Source organism: Anolis carolinensis, chromosome 3 (genome assembly GCF_035594765.1).
Source record: "Anolis carolinensis isolate JA03-04 chromosome 3, rAnoCar3.1.pri, whole genome shotgun sequence".
Classification (NCBI taxonomy): domain Eukaryota; kingdom Metazoa; phylum Chordata; class Lepidosauria; order Squamata; family Dactyloidae; genus Anolis; species Anolis carolinensis.
The window spans coordinates 146,098,069-146,118,501 of NC_085843.1; the positions used below are offsets into that span (position 1 = coordinate 146,098,069).

The 20,433-nt window shown below is 37.3% G+C and overlaps 1 protein-coding gene across 8 annotated transcripts in view; it reads left to right on the forward strand.

The window, feature by feature from the left end:
* The window catches only part of pcdh9 (protocadherin 9), a 984,999-nt gene that overhangs the window by 398,701 nt on the left and 565,865 nt on the right, over positions 1-20,433 (forward strand). For 4 of the 8 annotated variants that reach the window (XM_062977296.1, XM_016992271.2, XM_062977299.1 and 1 more), the window contains exon 3: positions 13,565-13,612. The exons of the other annotated variants lie outside the window; for them this stretch is intronic. In XM_062977296.1, coding sequence (XP_062833366.1) covers positions 13,565-13,612 — 48 coding nt within the window. The remainder of the gene's footprint in view (positions 1-13,564; positions 13,613-20,433) is intronic. 8 annotated transcript variants of the gene reach the window in all.

Genomic DNA, 20,433 nt, shown 5'->3' on the forward strand with positions numbered 1-20,433 from the left:
ACAGCAGTGCTTCCAATTGCTAAAATGCAGGTGTGTTCATAGTGTTCATAGTTTAAAAGATAAATGCTATAATTGCCATGTAAGTTATGATTTCCACCATGCTCCAGTTGGAGGACCCAAAGTATAATGACTGACCAAAAGCCATCTCTTGAGTTCATGATGAAGTCAAGACTTCTTGGCCCTTAGCTCAGTCACTATGCTGATAGATTGATGATGCTGATATTCATTTCACCTTCACTTGATTGTGTTGTCAAAGGCTTTCATGGCCGGGATCACAGCGTTGTTGTATGTTTTCCGGGCTGTATGGCCATGTTCCAGAAGTATTCTCTCCTGACGTTTCGTCCACATCTATGACAGGCATCCTCAGAGGTTGTGAGGTATGGAGAAACCAAGCAAGGAAGGTTTATATATCTGTGGAAAGTCCAGGGTGAGAGAAGAACTCTTGTCAGTTGGAGGTCAGTATGAATGTTGTAATTAATCACCTAAATTAGCATTGAATAGCTTCATCTCCTGGCTTCTTCCTGCCTGGGGGAATCTTTTGTTCAGAGTTGTTAGCTGCCCTTGATTGATTCATGTCTGGAACTCCTCTGTTTTCAGAGTGTAGCTTCTTATTTACTGTTCTGATTTTTTAGTTTTTTAACACTGGTAGTCAGATTTTGTTCATTTTCATGGTTTCCTCTTTTCTGTTGAAGTTGTCCACATGCTTGTGGATTTCAATGGCTTCTCTGTGTAGTCTGCCATGATAGCTGTTGGAGTGGTCAAGCACTTCTGTGTTCTCAAATAATATATTGTGTCCAGGTTGGTTTATCAAGTGCTCTGCTATGGCTGATTTCTCTGTTTGAGTTAGTCTGCAGTGCCTTTCATGTTCTTTGACTCGTGTTTGGGCGCTGCGTTTGGTGGTCCCTATGTAGACTTGTCCACAGCTGCATGGTATCCGGTAGACTCCTGCAGAGGAGAGAGGATCCCTCTTGTCCTTTGCTGAGCGTAGCATTTGTTGGATTTTCTTTGTGGGTCTGTAGATAGTTTGTAGGCTGTGTTTCTTCATCAGTTTACCTATGCAGTCAGTGGTTCCCTTGATGTATGGTAAGAACACTTTTCCCCTGGGTGCATCTTTGTCTTTCCTCTCCTGGCTTATTCTTGGCCTTGCAGCTCTTCTGATGTCTGTGGTGAAGTATCCATTGGTCTGTAGAGCCCAGTTTAGGTGGTTTAGTTCACCTTGGAGGAGGTGAGGTTCGCAGATTCTTAGTGCACAGTCTGTCAGGGCTTTGATTGTGCTTCTTTTTTGACTTGGGTGATGGTTGGAGTTTTTATGCAGGTATCTAATCTATCTCTGTGTGTAGATTTTCTGTAAACTGTGTGGCCAAATTGTTGATTGGGTTTGCGGATGACTAGAACATCTAGAAATGGCAGTTTTCCTTCCTTTTCTTTTTCCATGGTGAATTGGATGTTTGAGTGGATGTTTGACTTTCCTCAGATATATAAACCTTCCTTGCTTGGTTTCTCCATACCTCACAACCTCTGAGGATGCCTGCCATAGATGTGGGCAAAACGTTAGGAGAGAATACTTCTGGAACATGGCCATACAGCCCGGAAAACATACAACAACCCTGCTTCACTTGATTGTTTTGAACATGTGCCAGGAATAACCTGTATGCAGCAAATTCTTGTCATTTCAAAGAGGGATGATGAACAGATGATTCTGGTTAGTTTTTACAACTCTGCTTTCATAGAACATTAAAAGTAAAGGAAAAGAAGGGATTGCAGTGAGGGAAGTGGATAATGCCCCATCAATCTTGGCCCTATAACACAGGTCACTTTTACTGTAACATGGTGAATGTTTTGTTGATGAAAATGTTCTAACATGCCTAATTCAGTTAACAAGTATCACATCAGATAAGGCACCATAATACCCACCTCCCCAAAAAGAACATTGAAAGTATTTTTAACAAAAAAAATAAAAATTTAAAAACACATGAAAAGAAATAAATAATCAAAATTAATTTCTAAATAGCAGAAGCAGGTGATATTTACTCTGGTTACTCTGACTGAAAAAAAAGGAGACTATTTCCTTTGCCAATTTGAGCCTTTTGGACTGTCAACTGTAGCTTTATTGAAAGTACCATCATACTTCGATTCCAGTCTCAACAATGTTCTGCTTTAGTTTTAGTCATGAGATGTAGAACTTTCCATCATTCTGGAGCTGAACATACTATAAAAGGTTATATTCAAAGAAGTATCTTTTTAAAAATGAGGATATGGTTACTACTGAAACAGCAAATCTACTGTTTCAGTTACTACTGAATAAGCAAATCCAGTCTATTTCCTTCCATATTTTTTGGACAAACCAAATTTTAATTTATTACATTTATTGCAAAAAATGGTAACTTCTTATAAAATCATGGAAAACTCTAGATTTCACCCTTGAACTAAGTTGACTTCAGCAAGTCTTTCTGCATCTAATTATTCTGTCCTTTTCATTTCTGGTACTAAATTGGCTTTCATCCTTACCTAAAGTCCAGTATATTGATTCAGTGCAATATAATTCTCAGGTAATTGTTGAACTTCTTTTTCCCTTCCTCTCACTTGGGCCAATGGGTTGAAAAACTTTGGCTATAAATAGGACAGGAAAAAACAAAGGGAAAATATGATCTGTAGTTGTTTTCTGTTCTCAGATTCCTTTGCCTCAGATTCACCCCCTCTCATCTCAATCAGTTGGCTGTGTAAAGATATTTAATTCAAAATATGCATCTCAAATATCATTAAAATGTAATTAGAATGTTTGTTTAAAATGAAGATTTGTCTCAGAGCATATGGTTAGTGTCAAAAATGATAACTAACTAAATTGTGATCCACACACTAATTTAGGAGAAGTGGATCAGGAGGTCATATAGAAATCTTGGAAACTTGATCTCCTCCAGTATTTGTTGTGTACATTAAGGTTTGTCTTGATGCATACATTTCCAAAGATTACTTAGAACTTCTGAAACCGTTGGTTTTAACTTACAGAACTAAATTATTTGCATTTTTTCTTGAAATTGCAGTTAATTGTCTCTGCTGGACTGGCCAGAATTTATTCAAATTAAACCTCATCATGTACTAAGGGCAAGTGAGGCTATCATTAGGATTAATATTTTGCATCTGGAGGAGTGAGTTATTTGAAGCTGGAAAGTTGTGCATTGTATTTGGCAATGTTTGTCTGTTGTTTTCTTCATTGAGAAGAAATTGATCTTTCAGAAGTATCACCATCATATTAAATAGATGTTCAGCACATCTATTGGGCTAGAGCTCTCTTGGGATAATCACTGTGTTTTCATCAAGAAGGCAGTGATTAGATTTTGTGATTATTATAATCACCTAACTAATTAAATATCATGTTTCAGAAAAGAATACAGCATGACAGAGGTTTCCAGAATTGCTTGAGTCTCTCTGAAATGATATATGCTTTTGAACATATAGGTTTTGTATGGATGGTTTTTGCATTTGTTAAGGAAAATTAGGCCATTCTTCATTACTCACCTCTAGATCCTCAGATTACTGTTGAATTTTGAGTGACTTCTCCCTTTAAAGGAATGATGGCTAAAAGGATATACTGCACTAGTGTACCATTCCACTGATATACCCTTGTCTCTGTTTTATAGGAAAGGGAATTTAAACCTACCACCAGCACCACAGTAATTCCAGAAAACATATGTCATTTATTTTCAAAGTTTCCCAGGATTTTTGCTTAAGGAAATTGCATTTTCATTAAACTGTTTTATGTGGAATCTAACAAGAGTACAAGAAAATAAAAAATACAGACATCCCTCAACATTTGTGGTTTTGACTTCTGAAGATTTGATTTTTGTGGATTTGATTAAAATGTCGTCTCTAGGAATCTCTAGGTCCCGCAGTGTGATTCCATGGTCAACTTTCTCCAATCAGGCTAGAGAACATTGAGATATCTAGAAAGAATAACTCTAGGAACATATCTATATATCTCATGGATTCATTTTCAAAATAGGTCTTCAGCTGATCCAGCTGGTTTGGCTAGTTTTGATGCCTGCAATGGCATGGGCTCCAAGGCCATTTTTTTCTGGCCACACAGAACAGTGGTTGCTGAAAAATGGTTGCTTTCTGATTCTTTCAGCTACACGTAGAGTGCGGGGAGGGAGACAGCTACTAGAAGGGAAAGGATCCCAGGAAGAGGAGCTTCTTAAACCCTTGCCTTAAATCCAGTTCTTCTTGAAAGACAGAAGGGAAAGGATTGCAGAAAGAATGGTGCTTTAAATCCAGTTCTTAATGAAGGATATAAGGACAAATGATCTGCTCTGAATGTGCCCAACAGACAGAGAGATAAATCATCTCTACCGAAGGAGGCTTCAATCACTGATGCCTCTTGTTACTTCAGTGAAAAGGAACCGGGAAAGAGAGGGGACTGACTCCTCTTTTACTAGTTGTGGGCCCAGAAGCACCCTTTCCCTGCCTCAGCCGTCCTCCTTCTCACCTTCCACAGGGCAGGGTAGCCTCCCCACCATGCTACCTGTTACTGAAGGGCACTCGAGGTGGAGATCTTCACTTCCCATGCCAGCTTGCCCCCTTTGCCATTACCCGCAAGAGCAACAGCAGCAGCTGAGGGATCGGCCACCAACAACTCATGCAGCCAGCCAGGCAGGTCTAAATGAAGTATATAAGGAAAAATGTTGCCTAAAATGATCGAAAGGGGAGCCTGGGAGGTCCCCCCATTGCTGCCAATGGGCCAGATCGAAAACAAATCTTTCGGCTTCCCAGATTGAAAATGGATTCCTGTCCTCCTGTATTTGGGAGGCTCTTGAAAAACAGATCAAGGCTCCCACTGAAATCTGGGACACCAAAACGGATCGCAGTTCACCCAAACTGCACATTCCTAATATTTACATTGACCATTTTATGTGGATTCCTCCTCAGCCATAAAATACTGAGGATCCTGGAATTGGGTGTAAGCCAAACTCTCTGATGTGTATAAGCGCAAGGCTTGACCGGTTCATGTGCTTTTTGTAAGATCAGCTGCATGTTTGCTTCACTTCTGCTGCTTTCATCCCACATTTCTTGGTCAGTATAGATGCACTCTAGAAATCTCTAGGTTCTCCAGTGTGATAATTTAATCAGTTTCCAGTGAGAGCCAACCACAGAGTGATGCTGGAAGCTCTAGAAAGTCACAGAAAAGTGTTATCTCGGGGAAAAGAATTAGCAATTTATTTATTCATGGTTTTTCACTTTCACATGTGTTTTGTACCCCTAACTGCAGCAACTATGTAGAGCTGACTATACATTAAGCAATTAGTCTTACTGCATTTCCCTTGGTGTCATTCAAATATATATTAGAGGAAAGGAACACTTTCATGAGAATATGACTGATTGAGCTACATTGTTGTGCAGACTAAATGGTCACCCCTGGTGCATACTGTTTTTCCCAAGAGGTATTGCTGCTTACTCTAGCTCCAAGACGATTACATCAGGGTGGGTGGTCCACCAAACGCAGCGCCCAAACAAGAGTCAAAGAACATGAAAGGCACTGCAGACTAATTCAACCAGAGAAATCAGCCATAGCAGAGCATTTGATGAACCAGCCTGGACACAGAATACTATTTGAGAACACAAAAATGCTGGACCATTCTAACAACTATCATGTCAGACTACACAGAGAAGCCATTGAAATCCACAAGCATGTGGACAACTTCAACAGAAAGGAAGAAACCATGAAAATGAACAAAATCTGGCTACCAGTATTACAAAACTCAAAAATCAGAACAGTAAATAAAAAGCAATACTCTGAAAACAGAGGATTTCCAGACATGAATCAACCAAGGGCTGTTAACGACTCTAAACAAAGGATGCCCCAGAGGCAGGAAGAAGACAGCAGATAAGCTTTTCAATGCTAATTAAAGTGATTAACTACACAACATTCATACTGACCTCTCTCACCCTAGACTTTCCACAGATATATATTAACCTCTTTGCTTAGTTTTCTCCATACCTCACAACCTCTGAGGATGCCTGCCATAGATGTGGGCGAAACGTCAGGAGAGAATGCTGTCTTTGCTTTAAGTGATTGTTGACTTCTTCTTTCTCTCTCCAGTGTTAGTACCCTAATGCCTGCCTGCCTGCAAAGGCTAGCATGGAGTTCTTTTAACTTTCCCTGCCCAGCCAGGAATGGAGTCTGTGGTGTGGCGCTCGGGAATTTAAAGAGTTATGTCCATGGCTCTGCCTCCACCTCCAACCTCCTCCCTCCTTCAGCCCTGATTGGCTGAGAAACATGGCAAAAAGCCCGGTTTTGCCTTCTGGTAATGCTTGGTTGCTCTGTGAATTAAAACTGCATCTTAGAGAGTTACAACATTTAGGTAATTTATGAAAAAATACCAGGTGAAAGTTTTGATTTTTACATTTTTGGTGTGGTCAACACCCACACGTCGGATATCACATCTATGCATGGATCTAATGAATTAGATCCTACTTGTGACAGAGAATAGAAAATTTACACAGCTCTATTGCTTTCTAATGGTTCAATGCATACACAAGTTTATTTCATGCACACATTTTTTAACAAATTGTGTATAAAATTACATTCAGACTATATGTATAAGGAAGGTGTATATGGAACATGAATGAATTCTGTGCTTAGACTTGTTCTCCAATTCCAAGATAGCTCATTATGTATATGCAACTATTCCAAAATGAAATAAAATAAAATCCAAAACATGGAACACTTCTGGTCCAAAGCATTTCAGATAAAGGATATCCAACCACTATTTCATTTAGCATTTCTCTTTTTTATGCGAATCACTAATACATTTTCAGCTGCTTCTGACATTAAAAAATGCTATGTTGTGGGAAAGAACAGACAGCAATTTCATTCCTTTTGAAAATGAACTAAGTCAGGGGTCCCCAAACTAAGGCCCGGGGGCCACATGCGGCCCATCGAAGCCATTTATCTGGCCCCCACCTCCTCCCTCGCCTGGTGCGTGCCTTCCAGAGCTTTGCTTGTTTATAATGGTATTTTAATTATTATTTAATTAATAATTAATTATCAAGGGGGTGCTTTGCTGGTGTTTTTTGTGCACAAAGGCAGAAAGGGGCTGGACTAAATGGCCCAAGTGGTCTCTTCCAATCCTCTTTATTATTATTATTATTATTAACACAAAGACACAGTATAACACAGCAAACAAGATATATAGTGTATATACTCGAATATAAACCTAGTTTTTACTGATATTGATGTTTTATTGTTGGTATAATTGTTTTATCATTTTATTGTTGTATGTTTTCGGGCTTGGTCCCCATGTAAGCCGCTCCGAGTCCCCATTGGGGAGATGGGGCGGGGTATAAAAGAAAGTTATTATTATTATTATTATTATTATTATTATTATTATTATTATTATTATTATAGTTTTTCAGCCCTTTTTTAAGATTGAAAAAGCCCCCCTCGGCTTATACTCAGGTGAGGGTCCTGGTTGGCTTATATTTGAGTCAGCTTATACGCGAGAATATATGGTACATTTATTATTATTTTTTATTATTATTGGTATTATTACATTTATTATTTTTCTCTATTATTGTTGCTACTATTACATTTATTTTACTCTATTTTTTATTATTAATACATTTATTATTTCACTCTGATCTTATTATTATTGCAATTTCTATTTTACTCTATTTATTATTACTTGTATTATTTCCCTGTATTTATTATTATTATTATTATTACATGTATTATTTTACTCTATTATTATTAAAAGGATACATAAGCACATTTACATTGAAGAAGATGAGAATCATGATTTGATCAGAGCTGGACAATCTTATCTTGAATTGATCTTTATGTAAATATTCAAAAACTTTTAACCTACCAATGCCTCATTAATGTAATTTTATTGGTATCTGTTTTTACTTCTGAAATTTACCACCCTCGGCTTATACTGGAGTCAATGTTTCCCCAGTTGTTTTGTGGTAAAATTCGGTGTCTCGGCTTATATTTGGGTCGGCTTATACTCGAGTATATACAGTATGCTGGATTTCATATCACAAAATCACAACTTCCCAAACGTTTAGGGCTGTGTGATGCATCCAACCCTTTTTATTATTTTTATTATGATTATGATTATGATTAACATTGAGGCTGTATTTGTTCCTGTTTGGGTTATTTTTTACTTCAAAATAAGAGATGTGCAGTGTGCATAGGAATTTGTTTACAGTTGTTTTTTCAGCTATAGTCCGGCCCTCCAAGGGTCTGAGGGACCGTGAACTGGCCCCCTGTTTAAAAAGTTTGGGGACCCCTGAACTAAGTAGTAGGCCTGCGTAACCTGGGATTTCAAGGATAAACTTAACAGTAGCTGTACAGAGGTTTATATTCTGCCAACAAAGAAGTAAGTTTGAAATATTGTACTTAGTTACAATCAAATCCATAGGTGCCTTTTTCAAACACTCTGACTTTCAAAAAAAATTTCCCCAGCTATCTTTATAAGAACTTCAGGTTATTTTAGTGGTTTTAGAAAGGCAAGTGCCCTCACGTGTTTGAGATCTGCTGTATCTCAAGAGATGCAGAGCTTTTAAAAGAGTATTATATTCAAAGACCTTCTAAGCATCATAGTTTAATACGGGTTTACTTGCAGCCGAAGGTAGTATCTGACTGACACTAGATAAGGATATTGCAGCAAAGATCATGCTGGTTTGTTCTCCTAGAAGTCTGAGCATAAGAATGATTGAACTTCTGTCTACAAAAGGATTCAAGAAGGCCTAAGCTTTCCTTAGTTGTGTATTTTTATAATAGGCACACAACTGGCAAGAATGTCAAAGGCTCAGTTGAACCCATTAGTGGACCTTTGAAAGACATCTGGTTATATGGGAGGAGCCTGGCATTGTTCAGGGAGACTTTCAGTATTCTTCTTTTATGTATAGAACATAAAACATTTGGGCTTAATGGGCATGTTGAAAAGCTGAAATAAGTATCTTTAAGAAAAGTCTTTGTTAAGAACCATATTTTCTCTAGATACTCTTCTTGTAGTTACAGCTAAGCTATTCAGTGAAATGATAAGCATTCCTGTGAAATGGTTCACAGCACTGTGATGTGTGTGTTGGTTGTTGCCCTCCTTGATAAATTCGCAAGACTATTTCTCTCCACTGCCAGAAACAGACACTGTGTGTGGTGTCATATTGTTCAGTTCAATAAGTCTTGAATCTAAAAATATTTCTGTCCTCCACTCCAGTTCACCAATTCAGAGTGGAGAAATGTCTAAGACTGTTCTATACCACAGTTCGGTGCACAATGTTGGAAGCCATTTGATCAATTAATTTAATCATCACTCAGAGAATGAATTAGTCACAAACTTGTTGTATAGCCATGTGTAATGAAAAGCCTTATTTTATTGGGGATTTTTGTCTATGTTATTTAATGTTGATTCAGTGGTAAAGGTGGGCAGGAGTTAGCTACTGATGATTGGCTATGTGTCACCATGGTAATGTAGCTGCTTCTGTAGAAATGTAACTATTTCGAAGCTAGCACAAAAGGGGCGGAGCTAGCTGGATGAAAAAGGAGGGAATGTTTTAAAAAGGGTTAGTTAGTGAAGTTCTCTAGCCGGTGAGCTAGAAAGAAAATGTCTGAAGTCAGTTAGGTTTAGGTTTCCAGTGAGATAGAGCTGAGGAAAAGGAATACTGTTGAGACAAAGTTTCAGTCAAGTGGTTGATGTTAAAGAATGAAAGATATTATCTATAGTATGTACAAATGAAACTGAAGAAGTAAACCTTTGCAACAAGTTATGCTTTTTGGACTAGAAAAACCATAATTAAATAATTCTTTGTTTATAATAAAGACAGTGTTCCTGAGTGGTGTATTGCTCTACTTAGAGTCAGTGGAAGATTTGTCTCACATACTTCCCCTCAGCGTCACATCCTCTCATACATGCACACGCACAGACTCAAGTTTTATAGCTGGCAGCGGCTGGGATCCTGAAAGAAGGATTGCCCCCTGTCATAGTGGGATTTGAGAGATACCATATTAAAAAGGCATGGCAAAGGTGTGGGATATTAAGAAAAAGATTCCCTTAGCCTAAATGTAAAGGGCTTTGGGCAGGGTGTCCCACATTTAATGGTGGCAGTGGTTGGGATCTTGAAAGAGAGATTTCCCCCTGCCTGTTTGAGAAGCCACTCTTGTGCCTTTTATGAAGTGAGCCGTGCACCATGTATTATGATTAATTACATGATAGGGTTAGAATGTGTGCATCCACAGAAGTGCTGTACTGCCTACCTTTTTTCTTTGTCTTAAAAAGATATAGCTTTTATAAGGCCCTTTATTTTTCCTGTGTAGCATTTGCTAGATCTTTAGCCCAATTTTCCCAAATGGTTCTATTGATGCAGTCTGTACAAAACCACATATATTTTTTTAAAAAATTGTGGCTTGGATCCAGAAAAAAATAGCAAGATAATATCTTCTTGCACCTTCCTGGATCTTCCTCCTTCCCACTGGAAATCTCTGAATTCCCCAGAGTCAATGGGCTGACTAGTTATTCCTACAGAATGCCATGAGATGGTTGCATCTTGACAACTGGAAGACTTTAGCAGTGGTGCCTTGCAAAGCAGAACTGTGTTTCTACTTGTTCCAGACACCTAAGGATCCAGTATGATAATTCAAAGACTTATTGAAAATGGCATATACCCAGTGCATCCTTCCTACTTACAGCATTTAATGGCTTAAAGGGCCACAGAAATGAAGTTCATTTCTTGATAGTAGGTAGAGAGAAAACAAACAAGATGACAAAAATTCAGGCTGATTAACCAGACACAGATATCAGAAAAAAATAACAGGAAAACAGACTTAAGACTTAATCAATAAAGCTTTAACAGACAGGAGTGTAATTAATGCCACTCTCCGCAGGATATTATGAAAAAATGTCATGCTGAATCTGATCTCATTTCTGTAATGAGTTAAATTGAAAAATGTAAATGTGATGGTCTTGCTTTCTCTTGGGAGATTATGGGCTGCTCTGCACAATAGCTCAATAGTGCTGCACTTCCTCACAATTTTCTCATTGCTATACTATGTTGTTTGGCAATCATCATATAAGATGAATTTGCCTAGTCTTGTTTTACTATAGTGGCAAACCCTGTTGGAGGCACAAGGAAAATGTACAATGTGATAATGCAGTATGATATGATCCAGCAGATTTTCACCATGGCGGGTAGCAGGAGGGAAGGGAATCTAGCATTTGACTTGGCAACATCCAATGTTTTGGTATTTCTGGTGCTATAAGGTATAGATAATAGATCTGATCAAACTTTGAATAGAAAACTAATAGGAACATCATTTTCAGATGCAACTTGCTATGAAAAGGCAGGAGTTGACATAGTGGTTTGAATCCAGATTAAACCATTGCTTTCAATATGTTAGCTTTAAGCATGATTAGATGCCAACTCTATGATTCTGTGATTATGTCTGTGCCTAACCCAATATAAATAAAACACTTTTAAGATTAAATTATGTAGATACGCCTCAGTAAATATTCATAATGAGAACTTATCTTTTATTGAGGATAAGATACCCGCAGGCACCAAGTACAATATAGGGAAAAAATCATTGACATTCTCACAGAAATTTTAAAAATGCACAAATAATGCTGATGAATTAGAATGGGTGTGAAAAGAAAGGAAAACAGTAGTCTCACCCCATGACAAAGTCAGTAGATATATTTGAATTCAAATGAAAGTTTAGCACAAGAGTGGGTCAGTTCAAGGAATATAGATTGCTACATTCTGACAGTTGTAAGATATTCTATTATAATCCCTATTTCTGTGAAAAATCTGCATGTTATAGTTATAAAAAAATGCAAAATGCAAAGTATAATTCACTAAAGACAGGGGACACAGCCACACTCTAAAATTAATGCAGTTGGACATTACTTTAACTGCCATGGCTTAATACTATGGAGTCATGGGCACTGTAGTTTTACAAGAATTTAAGTCTTCTCTGCCAGAGTGCAAGTGCCCCACCAAACTACAAATCCCAGGATTCCATAGTACTGAGTCATGGCAGTTAAAGTGTTGTTGAACTACATTAATTTTACAATCTGCAACCTGTCTGTGAGGCAATAATTAGAATCCTGTTGGTTTGTCCTAAACAAAACAGACCTGTTAAATTAATTATTAAGTGGTGAGTCAACACATTAATTCTACTCTAGCTAGGATTATATATTATTACTGTTGGGCTACAACAATAAAAAAAAGTTTCACTACCATGTCGTATGGATTGTTCTATGAACTTTTGTTTTGGGAGACTGATCCATACAAAATCTATTTTTATTGGGCAATTTTAAAAAGAGAACAACATCAATTTTCATTGGCACTCTTTGAACAAGACATGGTAGGCTGAGTTAAAGTCCTCCCAAGGAAAGGAAGGAGGAGGAAGAGGGTAAGATCTGGAAACTATGAAAAAGGTAAATAGTCGAGGAATATAGATCCATGAAGATATCTCAAGATGTTGCTGAATTTCAGGGCAATTCCACGCAGCTCAAATCAGCATTTAAAACACCAGCTTGTCGTGGATCATATGGGCACAGCCCCCCTAGCCCCCCTAGGGAGGCTGTGTTTTTTAACCCAGGATAGATGTGGATTTAAAAAGTTTATTCCAGGTTAAAAAGCATTAGCCTGGCAGTGGCATTTTTTTTTAAAAAAAACAGGATTAACCTGGGTTAAAAAGGTTTATATCAGTTTAAAATGCATTAGCCTGGGTGCAACAGCCTAATGCATATCCTATAATGCACTTTGTGGGAGTGTAGATAAGCCCCTATTTTCCACCATTACTGGTTTTGACTAGGCTCTTTAGGGTTGTTAAAAATTGCAGGGCAACAATATCTGGAGGGTTGGGTAATTTCCACCTCTGATTTAGCTCAATAGTGGATACTTCAACTGTCAGAAACTTTCCACGACCTTAATCAGGTAAACAATGGTCTTGATTGCTGAACTGTTAATAGTAACAATTCAGAATTTTTGGAATTTATTTTCTTTCCCTCCAGTAGGATCATGCAATTCGGATTGATCATATGGCATTATCATAATACCTTAGTATTGCTAATACATTCCTTATCCAGTTTTGTCTCATTTTCCTGTGGAATCTGTTGGAAACTGCGCCTTAAAAGACACACAATGTAAAGAACCATTTCAGCTGAATATGGGAGGGGAGGAAACCCTCCAAACTGTAAAATAAAAGAGTAGTTATACATAAGCATTTATGGTATGTGATTCCCCCTTCCCCAGGTAGCCTAGTTAGCATGGAACAGATGCCTTTATCTGTTAATAAAAATGTGTAATGTATTCTACTTTCTTGAGAAGTCTGTGGTCCAAAAAGGCATTTGTATTCAGCTGGTCCTGGAGTTACAAATGCTTATATTTCCTGCATCAATTTATTTAAACATAATGTTAACGTGAAGGCTAGAAAATCACAGTGACCTGTGATGCAGATTCAGAAAGCCTATCCAGCGTCTTCTTTTTGTAATTTAAAACCATTCAGGGTTTTCATTCTTTTCTTTTTTTTCCCTCCTGGTTCCATGAAATGGATTTTCAGCAAGGCAATAACAGCAGGGAGCCGGACAAAGGGACAAATGGAGAAATGGTGAGTTATTTCCCATTGTTAAAGGGAAAACTTCGATAGGAATTTTGTTTAAATGCAATTAGGTCAGCACAGGTGAATAAAATTCACATTTAACAACCAAGGCCCATTTAAGCCCAGCAAGAGTAATGTGCCCCAACCTTCTTAAAATGTATGATTCCCCCATCAAAAATTGGGTTTTAGTTTTCCTGCTGTGAGTAATAGCTTACAATTGCACCTGGCAGAAATATATTATGCTAGACAAGGAGCCTGGAATTGAATAGGCATGGACTGAGCTGCTGGACTTAATGGACAAATAGTTGGTCTTTTAAAACTGGATGATGATGACTATGATGATTGTGATTGTTGTTGTTACTTGCTCAACTTCACTCAACTATTCACATTTCCTTAACTCCCTTCTAGCTTTGTTGCCAGGTAGCCAAGAAAAGCAACTTGAATCTTACTGAACATTCAGAGAAAGCCTGCTGTGACAGTTTCACACAGGGGGTTTGTTGTTCAGTTCTTAATTAAATTATTGAGAATTCTCTTTTGCTGTCTCGCTGTAAAACTGTCCTAAATTAGAGAAAGTTGAAAGGCTGTTTCAGAGTTGGGATGTAAACACCTTTAAAAAATGTAAATGAAGGATGTCCAACTGATAGCCTGTAGGTTGGAGCAGGTCTCCAAAGAAGTTTTATCTTACCCTTGGTGGCCTACCTAATTTTAAACAAGATGTTATTCAAAACAACAACAGTTTATAGTTAAACCTGTGAGGAGGAGAAGCAATGAGTTCATCTGTTTATCCAGTGCATATTAATATGAACTCTATTGGTCCTGTTTTCTATAAATTATGAAAAAGTGAATATATGACCGTCACTTTTTGGTGGATTTTCTTGCAAATCAGCAATACAATGACCACTGCCACCATCACCATCTGAATTATGTACCAAAGAAATTTGCTTCTGCCATAGAAGGTAAATGGGGTAAACATATGGCTGCAGTCATTTACACAACTGTATCCAATTGAAAACATTATACTACAATTGCACAGATAGCTATCCCTATAGGCTTCTGTGACCCCTTCTGCACTGCCATATAAATCAGATTATCAAAGCAGATAATCCACATTATCTGCTTTGAACTGAATTATCTGAGTCTACACTGTCATATAACCCAGTTAAAAGCAGATAACCTGGATTTTATACAGCTGTGTAGAAGGGGACTGTGTAAATATCTGAGGTGATATGGCTGAATCAAGGCGTACGCTAAAGGCATCAGCGGATAAATCTAATTACTCATGCATCTTAATATTTTATAATTCATGTTTTAATAGAGTTAATATAGCTTTTAATTGATTTTGGTATTGTTATTTTTTATTGAACTGCCACTGTTTTATTGAATGTGTTTTTGGGGCAATGGAATTTGCCAATTGTTGTAAGCCACCCTGAGTCCCTACGGGTGAGAAGGGCGGGGTAGAAATGATATAAATAGATAAATAAATAAATCTCAGCGAGAATCTATGTAGTGGCATTAAAATCTAGACTTATCTGGAACAGTGAATGTTGTGTGTATTGCAGAGGGCATTATTTGCCCTCTCGAAAAGAGAAAGATAAGGAATCAATATTTTGAATTGCTTTACAAGGTCAGAAGTGGGAAGGAGCATGTAATGTTAGAAATCTTTGCTCTGTGCCACTTCCACTCTTTTAACCATCTTTCCTAGGGTTTCGTACAAGCTTTGATTGGTCAGCTTTTGGGTGACAAGGTCAAATATTGCATCTTTTTGGCCTTCATGGGTGATAAGGTGTTTTGTCCGCCTTGTGCTTATTCACTATGGGAAAAAATGGCTTTAGATGCTGCTTTAAAATATTCATTTTAATACAGTCTATGTAGGTTATGTTAAAAGCTATTTGTCTATTTAACTATTAATTACAAAGTGTACTGTTTGGCCCCTTTTTGCAGAGTAGTGTGGGAAAGTGAAATTATTTCTAATAAACAGTAAATGCCCATGGAACCTTTTTATGAAAGGTAATTCCTTGTACTTCTTTATTCAGTCACGGAAGTCAGAGATTGGAAAGGGAGCAACCTTTGGGACTGGACTCCTCTAAGGTTCAGGTCATGAGGTGAGGGCAAGTATATTCAGCCTTCCTAAAAAAAAAACAACTGCCCAGGTACAAGCTAGACTGATTTGCTTGCCTCTAGAGTCAGGCTGGCAAGTTATTGACATGCTGGAAAAAGTAAGATTGTACCTGCTTCAGCATACACCACACTAAGCAGCTCTGCTATAGATCAAAATTAAATAATTAGTAATGTTTCCCCTTTAAAAACAATACATTTTGTGTGTCTGTATCTTTGTTCTGACTGGTTGTGTAAATATTATTTTAACTGTTAATTATTCTAAGTATATGTCATAAGTTGGAAAAGTTCAGCCTTCTAATGTTATTGGGTTTCAATCTCCAGGAACCCTAGCTAGCATAAGCTATACAGTATAGAAAGTCTGGAGTAGCAGACCAGCAACATCAGGAGGGCTGCATGATCCCCACTCTTCTTCATTCAGTCTTTTGAATGGTATTTAAAATGTCTCTAACTTGACCAGACTCAATCACCAAACTCAATAGGATGTTGCCAGTGTAAAGTTGGGTTTCCTAGCAGAATTGAGTCGTAACTTTAACTTATAAAATTATCTGGCAGAAAGACATATTTTAATGACTTTAGTTCAGTGGTTCTCAATCTGGGGTCCACAGATGTTTTTGGCTTTCAACTCCCAGAAATCCTAACAGCTAGTAAACTGGCTGGGATTTCTGGGAGTTGTAAGCCAAAGACATCAGGGACCCCAGGTTGAGAACCATTACTTTAGTTTATACAGGTTGAGCATCCATTGTCTGGAATTCTGAATTCCAAAATAGTGAAAATTCATAATTCTCCACATAGATGGTTGAGACAGAGGCCTCATTTAATGCAGCTAGCGGTGGTCAGACAACAAACACCCACAAAAGTGCATGAAAGAAACCCCTTAGTGCTCATCAGTGCCCTGTTGTTTATACAATCATCACTATTTGAGCCTTGAACTGGTTCCAGAATTTCCAGTATAATTATCTGCACAGTGAAACCACTTTGTGCAATCCCAATCTGAAAGTGAATTAAATGACCAATGCAGATTAAGTAGTCAGGAAGCAAAAACATTTTTGCTTTCTGATGATTCATTGTACACAAACTGAATTTCATGCACAAGATTATTAAAAATATTGCATGAAATTATCTTCAGGTTATGTATATAAGGTACATATGGAACATAAGTGAATTTCATGTTTAGACAGGAGTCCCATCTACAAGATATGTCTTTATGTACATACAGTAGAGTCTCCCTTATCCAACACTCACTTATCCAACGTTCTGGATTATCCAACACATTTTTGTAGTCAGTTTTCAATATATCAAGATATTTTGGTGCTAAATTTGTAAATACAGTAATTATAGCATTACTGCGTATTGAACTACTTTTTCTGCCAAATTTGTTGTCTAACATGATGTTTTGGTGCTTAATTTGTAAAATCATAACCTAATTTGATGTTTAATAGGCTTTTCCTTAATGCCTCCTTATTATCCAACATATTTGCTTATCCAACATTCTGCCGGCCCGTTTATGTTGCATAAGTGAGACTCTACTGTATATGCAAATAAAGGTAAAATCTGAAATCCAAAATACTTCAGGTTCTAACGATTTCAGATAAGGGATACTCAAACTGTGTACAATATGCTGAGAGCATTTTAAGAACATATGAGAGGAATATATGTCATTGTTTTAATATTTTGATTTACAATACACAAACTATATCTTCTCTTTATGTTGCATGGCCATTTCTTAGTCTGTGGTCCAGGGGATTACTATTGGACATTTTAGACATTTCTGAGACAAGATGCTAAAAGCCTCCAGATAGTGGCATTTTGTCCAATATGGTATTTTAGGTTTTTCTTTAAAGTTTCTATTTTCCAACTAAATAGACTACGATCCCTTGGCATTCTGCATAACTGATTTATATAGCTATTGTTGCAGGATGATTCTTTGGGAAAAAATATTCTTCGGTAATATTTTCATCTGACAACAGAATTGTTAAAACACAAGGGACTCGAACCAAGCTGCAAAGCAACCTTAAAAAGATTAGAATTGGGAGGTCTACACACAACACTGATAGATTCAATATTAATAAATGTAAAGTCCAAGAGTCAGAGGGAGAGGAAATAAAAACAGCACAGATACAATACTGAATGAAGTAACCAAGCAACCACACAGTCTGAGTCTAATTTTTTCTTCTTTTATTTAGTCCAAGTGTCCCTTTCAAAGATATTTGTAAATCCATCATTACACCACAAATACTTTCCATCAGAACAGAGGTGGGACACATTTCCAAGTCAATTACAGCCCTGAGAAATTATTCACAATCCTAAAAAGAGGTTTCATTTTTCTTGTTATTAATTGTGTTTTAATGACTATTACAGGTTGTATTTATTTGCAACTGTCTATGTGTGGAACCATTAGTGTGGAATAGATGTAGCTTTGTTGTACAGCATCTGCATTTCACAAGTACAGCAGGGATATACTTCCATCTGAAACATAACAAATCTGCTTCTAATCAGTGGCCATTTGATAACACAATACCCTCTAAAGATGTGTCCATACTACAGAATTATAGCGGTTTGGCACCACGGTATCTACCATGACTCAATGCTATGGAATTTTGGGATTTTTGAGATATTTAAACTTTTCTGATGGAGAGTCCTAATGCCACAACAGGCAAATCACAGGATTCCATAGGATGGGGCTGTGACAGTTAAAATGGCATCAAACTACTATAATTCTGCAGTATGGATGGTCTCTGAGTAATTACCTTTAGTATCCTATGGCATGGATCTTCTCCTCCTGGACTATTCTGCCTGCTTCCTAAGATCTGATAGGGAGGTGCTTATAATAATGATAATAATAAAACTTCATTTATATACTGCCCTATCTCCTCAGGGGACTCAGGTCAGTTTCCAACATGATAAAAACAATGCAATGCAATACAATACAATACACATAATAAAAACAGAACCATACAACAATTTAAAAAGAATACAAGTAATAAACATAAATACACAACATACGATTCAACAATGAAAAATAAAACTAGTAACAATACTCCATTTACGGGCCAGTTATGGTGCTTCTCTCCATTTCAGTTATGGGTGAATCTACACTGTAGAATGAATGCAGTTTGACACTACTTTAACTAACATGGTTCAATGCTATGGAATCATGGGCATTGCCATTTTACAAGATCTTTAGCCTTCTCTGCCAAACCCAAACAGGATAGAGCCATAGCATTTAAAATAGTGTCAAACTGCACTAATGATACAGTGTAGATTCCTTCTACAATGGAGATAAACTACATGGAAAAGTTCTTCTCATCAGAATCCTTATTTGCTGCTACCTGCCTGCTTTCTGTACTCTTGCCAATTTTTTATTTAGGTAGGTTTTAAATGATAGTTTGGGAATGTGATCCTGTTGTTACAACCGTTTTAGTGGTTTCAGCCTCTTACAACTGTTTCATTAATGATTGATTACAGTGTTTAATTTGATAATACCTGTTCTGACTGCTAATTGCTAACATAAAGTGAAACAAAACACTGATGGAGTGTTCTAATGCATGTTCAAGAATGTTGTACAATCCATAGGATTACTATGAGATTTCCAAAGGCTTCTCAACAGTCATGTTAAAAACACTTTCTTAACATACCTGTTGAGGAGCTTTTGACGTCTGCCATTTCTAGATTTGGGGATAACAGAATCTAAAAATTGCTATACTAGATTCTGTCCACCATTCTTGAGCATACATTGGAGCACATCATGCTATGCTTTAATACTAGATCATTTTGAGGATGAGATGATGATATAGGTTGGGAATGATTCGCTGAAAGTTTTTAAAAAATGCATAGCTTCATTTGTGTTTCTAATTTCTGATGCAAATTTCAGCACTGCTATTGCAAAAATATTTGACATCTTTCCTCTTGCCCTTTTTGTGTGCTGTTCTGCTATATAATATCAGCATAATACATGAATTTAACATTTGTAAACCTTTCACTTTGAAAACTGCAGTTAACCTAAAATATATTCAATGAGTTCAACAAATGTTTGAGTTTTTCTCCACTGTGGTGTTCACTCAGCCTGCCATGATATATTTTGTAGTGTTTTCTCTCAATAATTGAATGCTTAGTTAAATTTGGCTTGGATGTGTTCCAAGCAAATTCAACATGAGCCAAACCTGAGTGAGCATACATAAATCATAATTAATGTCCATCTCGCAAAGCAGTATTATCTGAACTATCTGGGAAACTTATTATTATTTAGCTTAGTATCGTTTGGGGCATTGAGATGCTAAATGGAAGCATAACCCTTAACTCTACAAGTCTGAATGCAAGCAGCACAATTCAAAGCAGAGTTTACACATGAGTAATTTTACTGACACATTAACTGAAGCATGTAGGGAAAAAACACTAAGTTTTGGGCCTGCATAATCTTTATTTAGCTTGGCATGCATATTGTTTAGTTAATACAAAAAAAGAATAGATGAAGAGTGAAAAGGAGCATGGCTTACACATATGCAAAAGTATGGAGATAATACCCATAGGTAACCCCCATATATTCTGCTTATGGAGCAGGATTTGTTAAAGCGGCATAGGAAGTAGTGATTCCTAGCTGGGTGGAAGAGCTTTAGACATTTCAGGTTCAGATCTCAGAAGCCCAATTATGGCTAGGGTTCAGTGATTCTGGCAGTTGTTGTCCAACACTGATCTAGAGAATTCACTTGGGGCAG